The following is an 18310-nucleotide window of genomic DNA, read 5'->3' on the forward strand; positions in this document are numbered from 1 at the left end:
CCCACAGAGTCAGTCACTAGGACTCTCTGGCCAGCTGCTCCAGCCTAATGGCTAAGCTCAAAAAACAAAGGTGGAGAGTAATTGAGAAGGACATTCAACATCAACCTCTGGAACGTGTGTGGGCACGTGTGTGCATGTGTTACACAAGAAAACTCCCTAGAATGAAAATTCTTATGTAGGGTAATGACCTCAGGTTATCTGAAGACCTTACCAAGGATTCACGCTTTCAAAAGCCCACTGCAGCCTTGACCTGTGGTATTCACCTAAACACCACGCAGCCCAGGTCCCCAAGTTCATGAGTGTTGGTTTCCTTGCTTGTTGGCCTCAGAGTGGCCCTGAGCAGATCATGTCACCACCCCTTACAGGAAGGAGAGCTATTCTACCAGTTATCATCTGCTTCAACCTGGCTTGCAGCCATCACCCCAGCTTCCCTGGGAATGCAGTATGGATTACAGACAGGCCTGTGAAAATGAAAAATTAGTACTATTGACAACTGTTACGTGACGAGATTAGTCTCGTGCCTTCTGTGGTTCAGATTAAGCCCAAGCTTTAGTACTTACTTCCTTTTCTTGATGTAATCACTTAAAAATGGAGACTGCTGCGGACTATGTCCATTTTCAGTTTTAAGCCTCTATTCGATTTTAAAATAATTCCACTGTTACCTCTCCTTAACCCAAACTACACAACACTAGTTATTAAAAGAATGCCACATTCTGAAATTTCCATCTAGACTACAGAAAAAGCATCCTCATGAAAATGATAGCATGCTTCAGTAGATAACATGGCGCCAAATCCATCTCTTGAGTATCAGATCAGAATGTTAGGGATAGAGAATTAGTGCTTGCCAGACACTTTTTTAAATGAGGGAGTTTGCATTTCCAAGTCATTGTTGGTGATCCCTAAAATTCTGCACTTTTTATGAAAATGGAAAGAGCCATTTAAAAATAACAAAGCAGGGGCTGGAGAGGCGTCTCCCTGGTTAAAAGCACTGGCTGCTCTTACAGAAGACCCTCATTCAATTCCCAACACCCATATGGCAGTTTACAATCAGCCTAACTTCAATTCCAAGGGATCTGATGTCCTCTTCTGGCCTCCGCAAGCACCAGGCACATACATGGTGCACAAATACATACTTAGGCAAAATACTCATGTACATAAAGCTTTTTAAAAAGCCGACTAGCTTGAAGGAAAAAAAAAGAAAGCCTTGCTTTTAAGGAAATATATTGTTAACACAAATAAGGTAATGAGACTGAAAAGAAAATATCCAAAGTGCCAGACATACAAAGCACAAGTGTGCAGAGGAGGACTGACTGTGTTTCACAAGGGCAAGTGGGACCTAAGCCCCCTCCCACCCATACACACTCCCCCCCCCCCCCGCCACCCATACACACAATGACTATATTCCAGGTGACAAAATGACCTAATGCAAAAGTACAAAGCATTCTCTAACCATAAAAATTTTGTTGGATAGATGGCACAGTGCTGTACAAGTGTAAGGACCAGAATTCAGATCCCAGTATCTCAGAATACTAAGGCCACAGACAGGAAGGGCGTACTGAATGCCAGTCTAACTGAAAAACATGAACTCTGGATTCAGGAACAGACCCTATCTCAAAGGAATAAGGTAGTATCATAAAGGAAAACATGACACCCACATGAGGACAGCACATACACACACGCATACTCACACACACACACACACACACACACACACACACACACTCATACGCACGCACACACGCAAGAACTTAACTCCTCTGGAACTGAAGTTACCTATGGTTGCTGGCCACCATGTGGCCCAACATGTGGAGTGTAGTGGCTTGAGTAAGCGGGTACCCCATAAGTTCAGATACCTGAATGCTTGCTCCCCAGCTGGCAGTATCTGGGGAGGTTTAAGTGTGGTCTTGTGGAGGAAATGTGTCACTGGGGCAGGTGTTGGATGTTCATAATCTCACCCCTTACCCATTTCCCTCTGCTTCGTGATCACAGTTAAGGATGTGAGCTCTCAGTATCCTGCTCTGGCCACCATGCCTGCCACTTGCTGGCATGCTTCCCCACCATGAAGGACTCTTTCTCTTTCTGAAATTATAACCCCAAATAAATTCTTTAGGCCACCCTGGTCATGGTGTTTTATCACAGAAACAGAAAAGTAGTAAGAGGAACCAACGCCCTCTTCTGACTTCTGTGGACAATGCACATGTGGTACCAACATACACATAGACAGAACACCCATACAGAACATAAAATTGCTTAAAAAAGACTGTGAAATGATAACTTCTGGGCAGGAAGACTCATTTTAAGAAACCATACACACTAAAAAATACAAAATTTAAAAACCTCCACTAAATAAAAATTTAGATAGATTTGCCCTTAAGTATTTTTTATCAACACACCATAAAAAGGATGAAATATCAAAAGATGCAAAGGATATTTATAGCAAATATAACTAAACAAATATTAAGTTATTTGACTGAGTACCAAAAGTTAAATCCATGCATTTGTATATGTACCAGTTAGGAAGCAGAGAGAGCTAATAAAACACAATAAAAAAAGATGGACAGTATGCAAATAGCATGCAAAAAGCTCTTCTGAAAAAAAGCTAAGTGTGTGATGACAGCTCAATGCCATTCCTAATTAGCAGAACGCAAAATAAAACCGATGTTATGATATGAAATGCCCCCATAGGTCCATGTGTTTGAACACCTGATGCTAGCTGGGGTGCTGTTTGGGGAAGGAGAACCTGTAGGAGGTAGAGCTTTGGTGGGAGAAATGGATCACTGGGGGTGGGCTCTAAGGTTTTGCACCCTGACTCCACTTCTGGTATGTGACATCTGATTAAGTGACTTCACATTCCTACTGCCAGGGCCCCTATCCCCATGATGGAATGTATCCCCTCTACAACTATAAACCAAGTAAACCCCTTCTCCTCCAAAGTTGCTTTTTGTCACAGTTTTCTATCACCACAGCAGAAAAGTAACAAATACGGCGACAAGGAATACTTAAATAACATACAATCTGGCAATGCCAAACAAATGGAAATCTCTTATACCATTGAGAGGTGAGGAGAGTAGAAAATGTTAAAGGCGGGCAGACATCGGAACCCAACCACTCCACTCCTGGATTACATCCTACAAAATGTGTTCAAAGCCAGACATAGTGACACACTTCTAATCCCATGCCACGGGAAGGCAAAGGCAGAGCTATCTCTCTGAGTTAAAGCCCCGTCTATAAATTGAGTTCCAGGCCAGCTGGGCTAGAGTGAAACTCTGCCTCAAAACAAAACCAAAAATATTAAGATGTATACAGACTGTCTCAATGCTTTCCATGCCTCAAACTCTAATGGTGTCAATCACAGAAGAAACTACATACTAATGAAATGGAACATATTAACCATAATGAAAATTAACCACATGACCTGACATGAATTCCCTAAACTACATTGAGTGAAAGACACCAGGAACAAAAAAGAATGACTGAATCTTATAAAAGTCTGGAATGGACATGCAGATGGTAAATAACAGAAAGGATTCAAGAGATGTTGTCACTGCATGCAGATGGTAAATAACAGAAAGGATTCAAGAGATGTTGTCATTGTCAGGACAGCAGTGGCTCCTTTGGGGAGGAGACTGTGCCAAGAACAGACACACAGAGAGGGAGGGTTGGAAACAGTTTCCCTGAATCTGCTTTGATCAAACGGCTGTTGCTTTATCCATTAAGTTGGTCATAGTTTATATACTTTTATGTGTGTATTGTGTGTCACAAAACTTAAAGAGGACTTGTTCTACTGAGTAGTAATTCCAATTAAAGCCATAATGATGAATAGTTTGAAAATATTAAGGGCCAGGAAATAGGCCCAAGACATAAAAGGCACTTTTATAGGACTGTGCTATCCCATTAAAGTGGACTTACAAAGCAGAGACATGGTGACTTCTGATACTGAACCAGCTGTTAAACATTCTGCAAGAACTGACAAGCAGCTCTTTCCTCAGCCAGTGTCCACAGGTAGATGAAATCTGAGTTGGAGCCATTGCTCTTTCATCCCAAGGCTGTTCAGACTAAATGAGTTGATGTATGGAAACAAAAAGTAAAATCCCTCCCCAGTGAAAGGCTAACTATAAAAAATGAGTAAGGGATTGGAGAGATGGCTCAGCAATTAAGACCACATACTGCTCTTGCAAAGGGTTCCAGTGCTATTCCCAACACCCACAACTGTCTCTTGAGCTCAAGGCCAGCCTGGTATATGTAGCTGAGTTCCAGGATAGTCAGAACTACACACTGGAGAGTGGGGAGGGACATACAATGACATGGGAATGACACACAATGGACATGGGATGGGACAGGGATAGGGATACCACAATAGGAGGGGGTGATAACAAAAAAACAAAACAAAACAAAAATGTTCTTTGAAGCATACAAGCAAAGACAGACTCCTAGATAAAGCCAAGATAAAACATCATAAACTATATTAAAAGGCACATGAAGGCAAACAGCCCAGTACATTTGCATGACAAAGGGTGAAAAGATGGAGATCCTTTATTCATCAGAACTGATAAGCCAAGGAGAAGGGACAAACTCTCCAAAAGATTGCAAACATGGATAAAGTCATTCTCAGAATAAGTTCTTCAAAGAGTAGCAGTCACTATCCTAGTAAACCTAAAAAACATCCACCCTTCATTAAGAAACATGTATTTTAGAAGCCATTTTAGGAAATGGCTCAGTGGTTGAGAGTGCTGGTTGCTCTTCCAGAGGACCTAGGTTCAGTCCCCAGCACCCACATGGCAGCACACAACTGTCTGTAACTCCAGTTCCAGGGGATCCAACACCCTCATACAAACATGCGGGCAGAAACACAATGCACATAAATAAAAACAAATAATTAAAATGTGTTTTAGATGTAGTCCTAATCACTCAATTTGCAAATGATTTTTAAGTATTAACTTTAAATTGTTTATTTCTAGTAGGACTATAAATAACCTCTGTAGTGAATAACATACACTAAGATCCTCAAAAACTTACCTTATCCTCACTTAGAAATTTCACTTCTAAGCTATGCAGGCCTGTAATCCCAACTACCCCAGAGGTTGAGGCAGGAAGAGCAAGTTCAAAGCCAACCTGGGTAACTTGGTGAGACCTTGTCTCAAAAATCAAGTCAACTGAGGCTGGTGATGTAGGTCAGTGCTAGAGCATAGGCTCAGCCTGCACTGGGCCCTAGGTTCAATACCAGCATCATGAAAAAGAACAAAACAAGTTCATTTCTAGAAAAGATCTGGGAATAAGCAAGATGTGATATCCTTGCGAGGTGTTGGTCATATCACCACTCACTGATTATACTACCATCATTTAGTGAACTACACAATTATTTAAAAAGCTATGAAGCAGCCATGTAAAGCACTTTGTGACTGAAAAACTTTCAATACAGGACAATGTCTGCAAAGCAAAGCACACTGAGAATATACATAAAATGACTGTGAAGAAAGAAGTCAAAGTATGAACACTCAAGTATTAATAGACAGAGTGGTCAGCTCACAAGGGGATGCCTGCAACTTCATGCATATGCATGAGCTCTCCTTTACCAATCTATAGTTCATCTATAAATAACGAACACCACGGGTTCCACCTAGTTCTTACAGCAGCCCTTTCTTAGTGGGAGGGGTATGGAAAGTGCTTATGTCAGCTAGAAGCATCCACTATGGAATCTTCACGTGTATCTGACCTAAATGTTTTCAGTCCAATTTTATATATGAACACTGCTTTTAAAGAAGTAAAATTCAAACAAGTACCACAAAATATAACCATTAGCGTGTGAAGTTGTTTTGATTGTTATTTTATTTTTTTCTTTATAGGTTCCACATAATAGACAAAGGTTTTTGATAACATATTGTTATCTTTGCTGAAGATGATATGATCATTTAAACAACACAAATGTGTACATATATGAGACTGAGGTTTCTGCAGCCTATAAACACCTCTTTGGGTTTAAAAAGGAAAAAAAGCAATACACTGACAACTGTAACGCTTAGAAAAACAGCAGTTTCCTTAGCAAACACGAGCGCCCTGTACATGGACCTATCATCCAAGACAGCAATGAGCTGGAGAAGGGAAGAGCAGCTAGCTCCCCAAACCAGCTCAGAACACCCTCCCCACCCAGAGCTTCCTCAAGGTGCTCTTATCTTCACCACAGGAAGACAGCAGTCACCCCAAAAGACAGGAAGAGCAAATAAACACTTGTTGTAAAAATCAAGTGTCTTCCTCAATATTTCACACCCAGCATCTCAGGAACTCCATGCAAGCATGCGTACCATTCTCTAGACTGCTCCTTGCATTTATCAAGAAAAGAAACCAGGTCTTCCTAATTAATTTTTAGGTGCCTGGGATAACAAAGTATTTTACCAGAAGGGATGTAAGCAACACTATTTGATAAGAGTAAAAATAAGGAAAAAGCAGCTATCTTAAAGAAAAAGTGTGTTTTACTCACACTAAAATATCAGACCAATGCACAACATACTGCAAAACTGTAATACAATACGGTCAAACACAATGTTGAAATATTAAACTGTTCAAGCACATGAAGATCATCTTCCGAAAGACAAACTGGGCTCTTACTTTGTAGCTACCTTTGTGTAACTTTAAAAACTGCTGTCCCTCAACAAGGTCTGACACTGATCTTGATACTTGGTAGGAAGTTTGCTATGAGGCAATGACGGCTCAACAGTCAGCTTTGGAGATAACTCTCCCAGTGCTCATCTTCAGAATTCATCCGAGGACTGGGCATCATCTTCATCCCTCACTTCTCGGTATCTCCCTGAAGACTCCCCTTCTGGATTGTAGCTCTGCATTTTAATATTCAGTCTCTCAGCTAGTTTCTGTGCTGCGAGCTTTGCTTGCATCTCCTTTAAAACAAAGAACAAAGCCCAATTACACATGCATAACTCCCCTTACAACAGTTCAACAGGGTCCAGGCTAAAGGAGTATAATTCCCACTGTCTCTAGCAATATAGGAAGTTCACAGCTGTGTCCTGCCAGACATGGGGGGGATATATCTGAGAGCTGTCAGTCTGCTGCAGTTGATAGTGACTTCTATTACCAAGCAATGCTGCAATCAAAACAGCTTACCCCTGCACAAGAAACTGAGACATCAGTTTGGCACTCCAGTAGCTGTGAACAGATCCACTAAGTGTGGCACTAAGTGTGAACCAGCTGCCTGTATGATGTGCCAGTCTCCAATGGACACACTCTCTTCTCTACATTAAATCATGTTCTCTAGGTTTGAAGAGTACACCTTAATGGCACAAAAGAGCCAAGATGTTAAGGCTGCTGACTGCTCCTCCATAAATAAAGTCTTACAGAAATTAACATTCAAAAAGGTCCAATTTCAGACTAGCAGTGGACTTTTGCACATAAGGATTAGCACCAACTGCTGGCAGGCTCCCGGGCTCTTCTCTCATTCACCCACTACCACAACCCCCACACCTCCACACACTCCTGAACTTTAACAGCTCCTTTCCTCAGCCCAGGGATATTATGGGTAAGCACAATTGGTATCTACTTTACTATTCTATCAAGGCAACCCATTTCAGAAGGGTTTAACCAAAAAATGTCTCAAGACAAGTACTTAAAAAAAAAAAAAACCTAGAGACAATTCAGGTCTCTCTCCTCCAGCAAAGCAGTTGGGTCTGATGCTAATTCTAATGCACTGAGAGGAAGAAACACCAAGGGCCATAAAGACATCAGTCTGCCAGCTGAATGCTCAGGAAAAGCCAAGCAGAGGAAAAGCTAGTTTGACTTTAACAGGTGTAGGCACTTGACTAAAATCCAAACAAACAATTCAGGAGAGCAGATGCTGTTTTCCCAGAAAATCACTGTTACACAATTTAACCAAAACTAGTATCCACACTTCTCCCATCCTGCTATCTGAACACAAACTTTGCCAATATTTTACATTATATTTATAGACAGGATCTCATCACCTGTTTGCTGTGTAGACCAGGCTAGCCACAAACTCAAACGGATCTGCCTGCCTTTTACCTCCCAATTGCTGGAATTAAAGTGATAGGACTAAAAGTATGCGCCACCACAACTTAATATCCATTTTAAAGTCTATGCAAACACAGTACTAGACATAACTGATTAAGGCCCAAAGAGGAAGGGCTTCTATTCACAAGGGCCACAGATCAAGCAAGGACCCCAACAGTGGCTAGCAACCCAGCATGATCGCCTGCCCTTCTGGGCTAGCCCCTGCACTGTAGGAGACGGGAAGTGGAAACTGTCTCCCTAAACAGGTCCCCGAGGATGCTCTTACCGCTGAGAAGCTGCCACATGAGAGAGGCATATGCTGTCCCAGCAGCAGCAGAGGCTGCTCCATGTCACTCTGATCCTCTCCCTGAGTCTACTGGTGAATTACTACTGAGGTTTCCTACAGTTCTAGTACCTCTGTGACTGAAAACTAGTAGCATATCTCTAAAACTCCATCCTTCTATTTGCCCCAAAGTCAAATCTGACTCCTGCAGCAGCAGCCAACACACAGACATGAGATACCCAAGACTCCACAATTACCTCATAATTCTGTTTCTGCTCCTTCTGCAGAGCCAGCGACTCTTCTATGGAGAGCAGCTGTGCAGGCAGGTGGTGGAGCGGGAGGAGGCGCGCTGCTGTGATGTCATCAAGATGTTGCCTAGCCCTGCGTCGCCGCTCTTCTGAGGAAGGAGACTCATCCCTCTGACAATGACTTGGTGAGTCACTCTGTTGTGTGAGTAACCTGAAAAAAAAAAAAGTATGCAATCAGACTGTGTATAGGCACAAAGATGGTCTTTCACCAGGAGTCAACTGATTCCCATAGGGTAGCAGAATGAAGTCTGCCCATACTTAATGCTGACAATGAACGCATACACAAATACAAACCCACCTTTCCTCCTCACACCTTATACTCTCTGTTCATTCAGAGAACACTTGTAAGAGTTTAATGCCTAGCAAAAGGAAGTAAACATAATATAGTGGAATATAATATAGGCACTGATAGGCTGACCAGTTCTGAAGGAAGAGGTTGGAAGTTGAGGCTAGAGGGAGAACGTTCTCCTTCAAAGATGATGGTAAGATCAAGACACCATGTAGGTCATGGAGGGGTAGGGGTGGTGGTGTATGACACAGACTGTCACTATTAACTTCATGAATGTGGAAGTCTCCAGAAGAAACTGGCATTCTGCTATTTAAATGAACTAAGATGTCACTAAATACCCAAGTGGTCCTATTTCATAGCTAACTGACCATCCACCTCTCAAGGTCCCTGCAAAGTGAGCCATGAGCAGATGAGGCAGTCTCCAGTACCTAAATACACAAAATCAGAAAAAGGTCAGAGAACTAGCACAGTGGTTCTCAACTTTCCCAATGCTATGACCTTTAATACAGTTCATGTGGTGACCTACATCATAAAATTAGTTCATTGCTACTTCATAACTGTAAGTTTATTGTTATTATAATATAAATATATGATATGCAGGATATCTGATATGTAACCCTGCCAAAGGGTCACTGAACCCCAAAAGGAGTCACAACCCACAGATTAGGACTGCTGCTAGCACACCCTCAACTCACTGTGCACTCAAAGTTCCATTCACACACAAGCCCAATGTCATGTATCTGTGGCCAGATGCAGCCTCTCCTGGTCTCTTTTATGCACAGGCTACCCCTTCTCTCACACTTACCAATCCTGGTGGCCCTCACTGTTCATTCGTCACCTTCCCTATTCCTGGCCCCATAGCAGTAACTGGGCCACCTTACTCCTTTTGACATACCTGGTCCTCCAACGTGACCTCCCAGAAGTGAAGACAAAGTGCTTGGCACAGAAGAGACTCCTTCATCAAGACACCTTTAGCAAAGGTGTCTTTTCTAGCTAAATATTAACATACTAGGATCTATCTGTTTTTATAAACAGAAAGAACCATTTAAGGTTAAAATAACCAGTGGAGTAGGTTTAAAGTCTCTGCAAGAGCAAACATGACATGGGTCTTTTGACGCTTTCCTAAGAAAGTAGACCAGCCATGTCCCCCTCTGAGTCTGATGTCATCTGAGTAAAGATGGGCAGTTACCTAGCAATACTCCCTGGTAGTTGGCCTAACTGCTACAAACACAATGCTTCTCTCCTCAAAGAGCTCTGGTGATCACAGAAACATTATAGCAAAGAACTCAAAAGCAAGATCCAATCCCCCCCCCCCCAGTTCTCCCCAAATCTATTTTTAGTTAATTTTTTTTAAAAATTCTTTTTTAGTTTCCTTTCTCTGGAAACTAATATCATCTAGCTTAACATTTCTTCTGAGTTTGGAAACCTTAGGTGCTCCTCTAGATTCCAACCTCTTTAAGGAGTAAGATCTTTACTTCACTATGCTCCCTTGGCTCTGCTGTCTACTTGTAGTGAACACACTTTGTTTTGTTTTTGTTTCCTGATGAACAGCCCATTAGCTCCTGCAATTGCCTCTCTCAGCTTACACAGCAATTGAGGGGGAACTGCATACTAGCAAATGGTACTAAAAAGTCATGATACATCTGCCTTCCTACTGTGTTTATTATGAAATATTGGCTAAGTATCTTGAAACACACTACTCCCCATCTGCTATCAGATGCAGTCCTTCAGTGCAGCCATGCTGGTCTATTTTCAGTTATGTTCGCTCCTGCTTAGAAGACCCTCACACAGCACTCTCTGAACTGACATACCACATAAAACATTCTGAGGACAAGCCTGCTCCGTAACACTTACACATTGGTCTTAAACTTATGAGGAGGGGGCACAGGGTTTTTGGCTCGCATTTCTAGCACTTCCATGTAATGAGGCCTCTTGGGAGTTTCACTCCGGAGCTCTGGCACGTTCTCAGAGCTGCTGTTTTCTTCTGAGGGTTCACTCTGGTCTGCAATTGTGATCTTTTGCAACTTAGTGATAAACAGACTGTCAACGCTGCTGGAAAGGTCTTCCACTTGACTTGAAACGGGGCACTGGGGGAGATGTTTGTTAACTTCAGATGAGGGTGCCCTGGCTCTAATGCCGGGAACTGGGCCGGTGTTCACTGTGCAGTCAGCCTCCAAAGTCTCTTCACTGCCTTTGTGAGTGAGATGTACAGGTCCTTGTGTTTCTGAGGTTGTTTTAGATGGTTTGATGTCTACAGAGGAACAGTCAAGAACTAATGATGAAGTATCAAGGATCAGGTCAGAATTCTGGGCCTTGTCTATGTCAATATCAACTCTTGTGGTTGTTTTTTGCCTTAGCTTACAGTCTACACTAACAGGATCAAACAGTTCACTTATCCCTTTAACTTCTCGTTCTGCAATGGCAGCTTTCAGTTTGGCAACGGTGTCCGATATCTTTTTACCTTTGTCGGGCAATTTGCAAATGAATTTTCTGTCAAATGCAAAAAAAAAAAAAAAGAAAGAAACCAACATGTACACATTAGAGCCATGTTTTTAAACAGGAAAACACAGTATTTTAAATGCAAAATGTAATATTCAAAGAAAAGCTGGCTTCTAAGTTTTTTTAAAAAAAAAAATCTGATTTTTATCTGGTCTAAGACAGGAATCAAACATAAAATTATTCTCACACCTCCCTCCTATTAAGGGAGTGCTTTGCAAGGGGAATTAGTTCATCGAATCAGGATTTCAGAAATAAAAGTTATATCTTCCTAATCTAAAATCTGAAATTCTTCAAGTCCAGACAATGACAGCCCAGTGAAAAAATTCACACCTGACCACATGACGAGATGCAGTCAGAACACAAGTTATAAAGAACACAGTACAAAATTACCTTGAAGCTATCTATAAGGAACAACTGAAATTCATAATGAGATTTGGTTCTTAACTCGACACTATCTCTGTACACTCACACATACATTCCAAGCCCACTAAAAGTATGAAATTCTGGTCTTAAGTATTTAGGAAAACAGATACTCATCCTGTACAATAAAAATAAAGGCTACTGGTTTGGTTTTAAAAACACGGTCTCTGATCCCTAATGAAGCTGAAGAATGGCTCCACTGGGTCAAAGGCACTATTTGTCATTTGTCATAAAAGTTGAGTACAACAGGTTTCCCAGAGGTCACATAATGGAATGACATCACTATCTCACAAAGGAAGATGGACTTATGTGTTTTTTGTGAAAAACTTAGTTGTTTCTGTTAAATCAGTAATATTTCTAAAATCAGTATACATAAACAGGAGCTCTTAGAGATGCCCAGTAATCCTTAAAGAATCTAAAAACGTCCTGAGATCAAAAGGTTAATTTATTGCTAATATTAACAACCCATTCTGGAGGGGAAAAAAAAAAATCAAAACACCTGTCTCCAGTAGCCACTGGCCCCTTTTGCTCAGTGAAATACCCTTTCAGGTTATTTTCCTTAGTTACATAACAAATGAAGACCTCTTAGGTCCCCTATTATTCCTGATACCACACCACATTCATGTTTTCAACAGTACTAACACCTCTCTGCAAATGGGCTTCCTCTATTTTTCAGCCCTCTCTCGAGCCTAGTACGCATTTCTCAGGATTTAATCAGTTGGCTTTTTAATTAATTAAAAGCCTGCCATTATTCCCCTCAACTAAATACACCCTGAATAAAAAACTAACGTTGAATCCATTCCTCTCTCCCAATTGTCTCATTATCCTCAGTGGCTCCCCAGAAATTTCAACCACCTGTTGACTGTGAATATATATATTTAACTCCAAATTGTTTCACCAGTACTTAAGTTTTCCCAGGCCCTCGATTGCCTTCATAGTTCACTTTCCCATGTTGCTGAAAAATCTCTTGAAAAATATCCCTTTGGCGTCTTCTGCCTCTTATTACCTCAATCCCGCTAACAAAGCTGCCTTAAAAAAAAAAAAAAAAAAAATCAGCTATCATCATCTACCTTACTACGGGGGGGGGGGGGGGGCCGAAACTTTGTAGGCCTAATTAGCCAATCTTTACAGCTCGCTCTCCCCATCTTCTTTGGTTTGGGAAAGAGTGGGGCTCTAGATGGAGAAGAGGCAATCTACACATTCTGGTCGAGAGAATTTGGTACCCAGGCTCTCTCAAAGCCGTTGTGGGAACATGGGATCCAGCATGCACTGCAGCCTAATGAGGGCCAGGCAGCATGGAGGAACGCCGCGCGCAGCAGGGGCCTGGCCGGGAGGCCTGACCACGCAAGGTCACCTTCGCCCGAAAGGCCGCGGTGGGGAGCGAGCGGCTGGTCTCGGACCCCGACCCCCGAGAGCCTATCCCTTGGTCCCGATTCCCGGCAACCGCGACCGACCCCCGAGCCACCGCTTACTCGTTGCGCAAAAGTCTCTCCTGGCGCCTCAACCTCTCCCGCAGCTCCGCCGAACTCCGCTGCCCCAAGTCCTCGGGAGCTGGGGGCTCGAAGCCGCGGGGCAGCGAGAACATTGTGCACGGGCTGCGGCTGGCGCGGCGGGCAGGGCTCCCCGGCGGGGCCCACGGCGGGCGCAGGCTCCGCGGCCGGCGGCGACTCTGGCGCGCGGGCGGGAGTCGCCATTTTCCCGGAAGAGCACGGCTTCTTCGAGCCGAATGGAGCTTTATTGAAATGCCGGAAACGGACCGGGCAGGGGGCGCCCGAGGAAGAAGGCAGGGGCGGAAGTTACATCACCGCAGAAGGGTCCGGGTTTGGCGCTCTTTCGTTGGGTGTGTGTCCTTTGCTTTCCCAGCTTTTCGACTTCGCTTTGAGAAAGTATAGGACACCCATGTCAAGGACTTACTGACTCACTTCTAATAAGTAAAATATTCCAGAAGTTATAGTGTCACATCTAAAAATTAAGCAATACATTTCACAGATACCTGAATGAACAATAACAGTAAAAATAAATGACAAGGGGGTTATAGAGATGGCTCAGTGGTTAAGAGTGTGCATAGTGCTCTTGCAGAAGACAAAAATTGGGTACCAGCACCCCTGTCGGGTAGCAATTGCCTTTAACTGTATGTACCTTCAGGGCATCTCACAACCTTCTCTGGCTTCTGCAGGCACCTGGTTCACATGCACACACAATTAAAACACAAAAAATAAAGCTTTAAAAAATAATGAATGACCAATATAACTAGCTATAATAAAATGCATATTATAAGCACAATATAGCTAAGTGTGGTAGTGCATGCCTTTAATCCCAGCACTTGGGAGGCAGAGGCGGGCTGATCTCTGTGAGTTCAAGACCAGCCTGATCTACATAGTGAATTTGAGATGGGCCAAGGCTACATAGTAAGTCCTTGTCTCAAAACAAATAAAACAACAAGATTTGTATATTTGAACAAATCAGAATATCAGGAATTAGATTGACCCTGACAACTGTTAGAAAAAAAAAAAAAAAAGAACTGAGATTCTTATAGACTGCTAAATGGGGAGGGGGCTGTAGAACCACTTTGGAAATACTTTGTTAGTTTCTGAATCTGGCTTCATTAATGTTTAGTGTAATGATCCTGAAGTTCATCTATGCCGATGTTTCTTTATATTGCTAAGTAGTACTGTACTGTGTGTGTTTGTTTATGCTGAAGGATGGTTGAGTTGTTTTCAGTTTTTAATGATCATAAATCAAGTCACTGTCAATATTTTTGTATAGGTGTTCGTTGTTATGGTGGAAGCTTCACCCCAGCTCCTGGCATCCATATACCCAGAGTCTGGAATGTTATTGTGGAAGTTCACCTAAGCCCCTTTCCCCTATCTTCCTCCAACCCCTGCTGAATCTCAGAAAGCCCGCTAAATGTTGACCCCTCACCTAGAGATGCTCAAGAACACTTCCACAGGGTATTTAAACTCCCCCCCCCCAGAAAATAGACTTGTGGTTTTCTGGTCTCTCTCTCCCATCTCCTCTGCAGGGCTGGAAAGCCACCCAGGAGCATTTTATACATTAAATGTGGGGTTTTTCTAATTCGGTTATTTGGATTGTTGGATCAGTGAAGAGGCTTATCAGGGTGCAGAAACTTTTCATTCATATCAACATAAATTTTCATTTCTTCCTCCATTTTTTTTTTTTTTTTTTTTTTTTTGGTTTTTGTTTGTTTTTTCAACACAGGGTTTCCTCTGTGTAACAACCCTGGCTCTCATGGAACTCACTTTGTAGATCAGGCTAGCCTTGAACTCACAGAGATCTGCTTGCCTCTGCCTCCTGAGAGCTGGGATTAAAGGCTGTGACACCACTGCCTGATTTTCATTTCTCTAAGATCAGACTTATTAGGACATATTATCAAAAGGGACAGAAAGGAAGAACAGTCCCATTATGTTGCCTTCAGCAGCCTGAGAAGTGCTTCTAATCTTTTAGGACTTCAACTCAGGTCAAACCAAGGTTTGCAGCTTTAATGCAGAAAATATTCAGGACTCGAAGAATAGGAGTCTAATAAAAGTATTTTAATATAGGCTTAATTGGGAGTCTTACAAGAGGTGCTCAGAAAGAATGTGTGACATACCTAGATGTGGACATGGCCTTCTCAAGGGAGAGCCACCATTCATTGCTCTTTACAATGCTTATACTTGATGGCTTTTGAAGCTATTATCTTTATAGCATTGCTAAGAAATCTAAAAGAGACCACAGGGTGTGGTTCCTGAGTGTTAGGTGTCAGGAAGTCCATATGTCCAGAAATGAAGTCAAACTGGACTATACAGGAATTTTTGGGTGGTTAGATAAAAGCCAGCATTCTGCAAAAACTTATGAGATGGGTTTTCCATCCCCAAGAGTACCTCCCCACAGCTACTTGCCCTATTTATAATCATCGTGATTTATCCACCCCACACTTCTCTAGTGCTCTCTCACTATTCTCTATCTCTTGCTATTTCCATTATTCTCCCCCCACCCCCCAGATCCCCAACCCTGGACATGTCTAGTCTGCTTTTTCTCTCAGCTCTGAACTCTTCCATATGCCTAGAGATAGTTTCTCTCTCTCTCTTATCCACAATAAAGCCCTTGCATCTAATAATGGAGTGCTAATGTTAGAAGTTCCTCTACTGTGCCCCCTCACATGCACTGACAAGATTACAATTGATAAGGAAAATAAATAAATAAATAAATAAATAAATAAATAATGCAAACCATAGGGATGCAGGAAGGTAGGGCACCTTCACTGTAAACAGAGTTAACAGCCTTGTTTGAGACACTCAGGAACTGTAGGGAATAAATAAGGACCTGCTCAAAGTCAAACACATTCAGGACTTAAGCCTGCTATTTAAAAATGAAGTCTCTCCATATTATATCTCTGCCAGCAACATTTGCAGCAAGTGTGCCTGAGTTCTTGCTTCTCAGCTGCAAGAGACTTCCATCAGACTTCACGGCGAGGGGATCCTTTCCCTTCCCCTGTCCCCATAATTTTCCCTGTCTTTCTGTCCTGCCTCAATATGAGGGAATGTTTAACTTCTTAAGAAGCTATGGGGTGAGTGAATGTTTAACTTCTAAGAAGCCGCCACTGTTTACAAAGTGCTGTTGTCGTGTTTCACTCCATAGGCAACGCCTGTGAGTTCTGGTTGTTCCATTTCTCCCTCATCACCTGATTTTTGCATCACTTTGCCTTTAAAATTTTAGCCACTAGCCCTTTTCCCAAGTGTCTGGCTTGGGCACACTTAAACAGCACAGAATTTGCCCTAAACGTATTTTTTTTTTTCTGGGTGGTGTTTCAGTTAATATTGTCAACTTGACAGGCTTGACACAAACTTTCAAGCATGTTCATGAGTGAGTTTTTAGAATGGATTAAATGAAGTGGGAGGATCCATATTAACTGTGGGCAGCACCATTGCATAGGCTAGGGTTTAGAACTGAATAAAAAAGAGGAATTTTCTCTCTGCTTCTTGATTTCAATACAAAGTGAATGACCTCCTCACACTCCTACCACCATGACTTCTCCACCACGATCCTCTGTCTTCAAACTATGAGCCTAATTAAAACTCTCCTGGAATTTGCTGTGGTCAAGTATTTTCCCATTTTTGTTGTGGTTGTTTGTTTGTTTTTCCAGACAGGGTTTCTCTGTGTAGCTTTGTAAATCAGCTGGCCTCAAACTTACAGAGATCTGCTTGCCTCTTTCTCCCCAGTACTGGGATTAAAAGTGTACACCACCACCGCCTGACTGTGGTCAGGGTATTTTATCACAACAACCAGACAAGGTGTGTGTGTGTGTGTGTGTGTGTGTGTGTGTGTGTGTGTAAATAAATCTCTCCAGGAACAATTGACATAATCATGAAGACTGAGGAAATAGTAGAGGTAGAGGATGGATCCCAAGTTCCCAAAGGCCATTAACAGGCATGAAGCAAATTCAGTTTTCTTTGGTGATTGACTTGTTTCCTCCCCTAAAGTTCCCACTTGGAATAAAACATACTGAATTGTCAAACAAACCCAAATGGCAGCTATACCTAAGGAATAATGAACTAACAGTGTTACCCCAGTGACTTTTGAACAATAATGGCTACTATAAATAAACCACTTCAACCAAACTTCCTTTGTCAGTTAGTCCCTCAAATTGTCCTCTCCACATCTGTAGGGGCTAAGGCCTTCCTAACGCCTCTATCTACAGGTCCTTCTCACCCTCTTGTCTGTCACAACCTCACAAATCTTTGGAGGAGAGAGTAAGGGAGAGAGAGAGCAGAGAACTAGAACTGAGGTATGAGGAAAACAGTTAGAAAAGAAAGAATTGGAAGGTGGAAAAGTAAGGAAAGAAAGACAAGGGAATGAGCACACCCTTTATTTAAAACAAAAGAACTTCCCAGGGGCATCTCTAGTGAGAGATTCAGAGTACTCGCTGTCTGCTCATAGGCTGGCTAGTCACAGGTCACAGGAGAAAGCAGGGAGGGGGCAGGGAGGAAACAGAGAAGGGACAAGGAGTGACCAAGGGTGGGAGGGATGAAATAAAAGGAGAAGGACATGGCTACTCCTAAAGTATGGGGAAGATTTTTATTGTTGATAGGAGGGAGGAAGCGGGCAGAGGGAAGAGCCCAAGGTGAACATGGCTGGCAGGCTAAACTGGACCATGAGAGGAAAAACAAGAGAGGGGCCATTGACCAAGGGAGGTGGCCCAGCTTCGAGATCAAGAGAATGGTGCAGGCAAAATGGCTGAGTTATGTAGAGACCAACCTAGGGGAAGGGAGGCAGAAGCCCGCACCTGGGAGGGAGAGGTCTAGGGTAGGGGGTGGGGCGAGAAGTGCTGAGTGAGACTGTCCTGGGTTTAAGATCTAACATCCCAGCCTTTTGTTGATAAGGAACCCATTCATCTCTCCTAGAACTACTTCCTGCTGAAATTGGGGTGTCCCTTTGGGGGTCCAGGAAGGACAGGAAGAGAGATGAATGCAGACTGTTTCACTCCTTACCTGGGTTCTG

At 42.6% G+C, this 18310-nt stretch overlaps 1 protein-coding gene across 1 annotated transcript in view; it reads right to left on the minus strand.

The window, feature by feature from the left end:
• Positions 1–5803: 5803 nt before the first annotated feature.
• Myzap (myocardial zonula adherens protein) overlaps positions 5804–18310 on the minus strand; it is a 111558-nt gene continuing 99051 nt past the window's right edge. The window contains exons 13-15 of the mRNA XM_051197913.1: positions 10748–11383; positions 8554–8755; positions 5804–6890 (exon numbers count right to left, since the gene is read on the minus strand). Of these exons, the coding sequence (XP_051053870.1) occupies positions 6747–6890; positions 8554–8755; positions 10748–11383 (982 nt within the window). The 3' untranslated portion in view covers positions 5804–6746. The remainder of the gene's footprint in view (positions 6891–8553; positions 8756–10747; positions 11384–18310) is intronic.

This window comes from Phodopus roborovskii, unplaced genomic scaffold, assembly GCF_943737965.1.
Source record: "Phodopus roborovskii unplaced genomic scaffold, PHOROB, whole genome shotgun sequence".
Taxonomy (NCBI): Eukaryota; Metazoa; Chordata; class Mammalia; order Rodentia; family Cricetidae; genus Phodopus; species Phodopus roborovskii.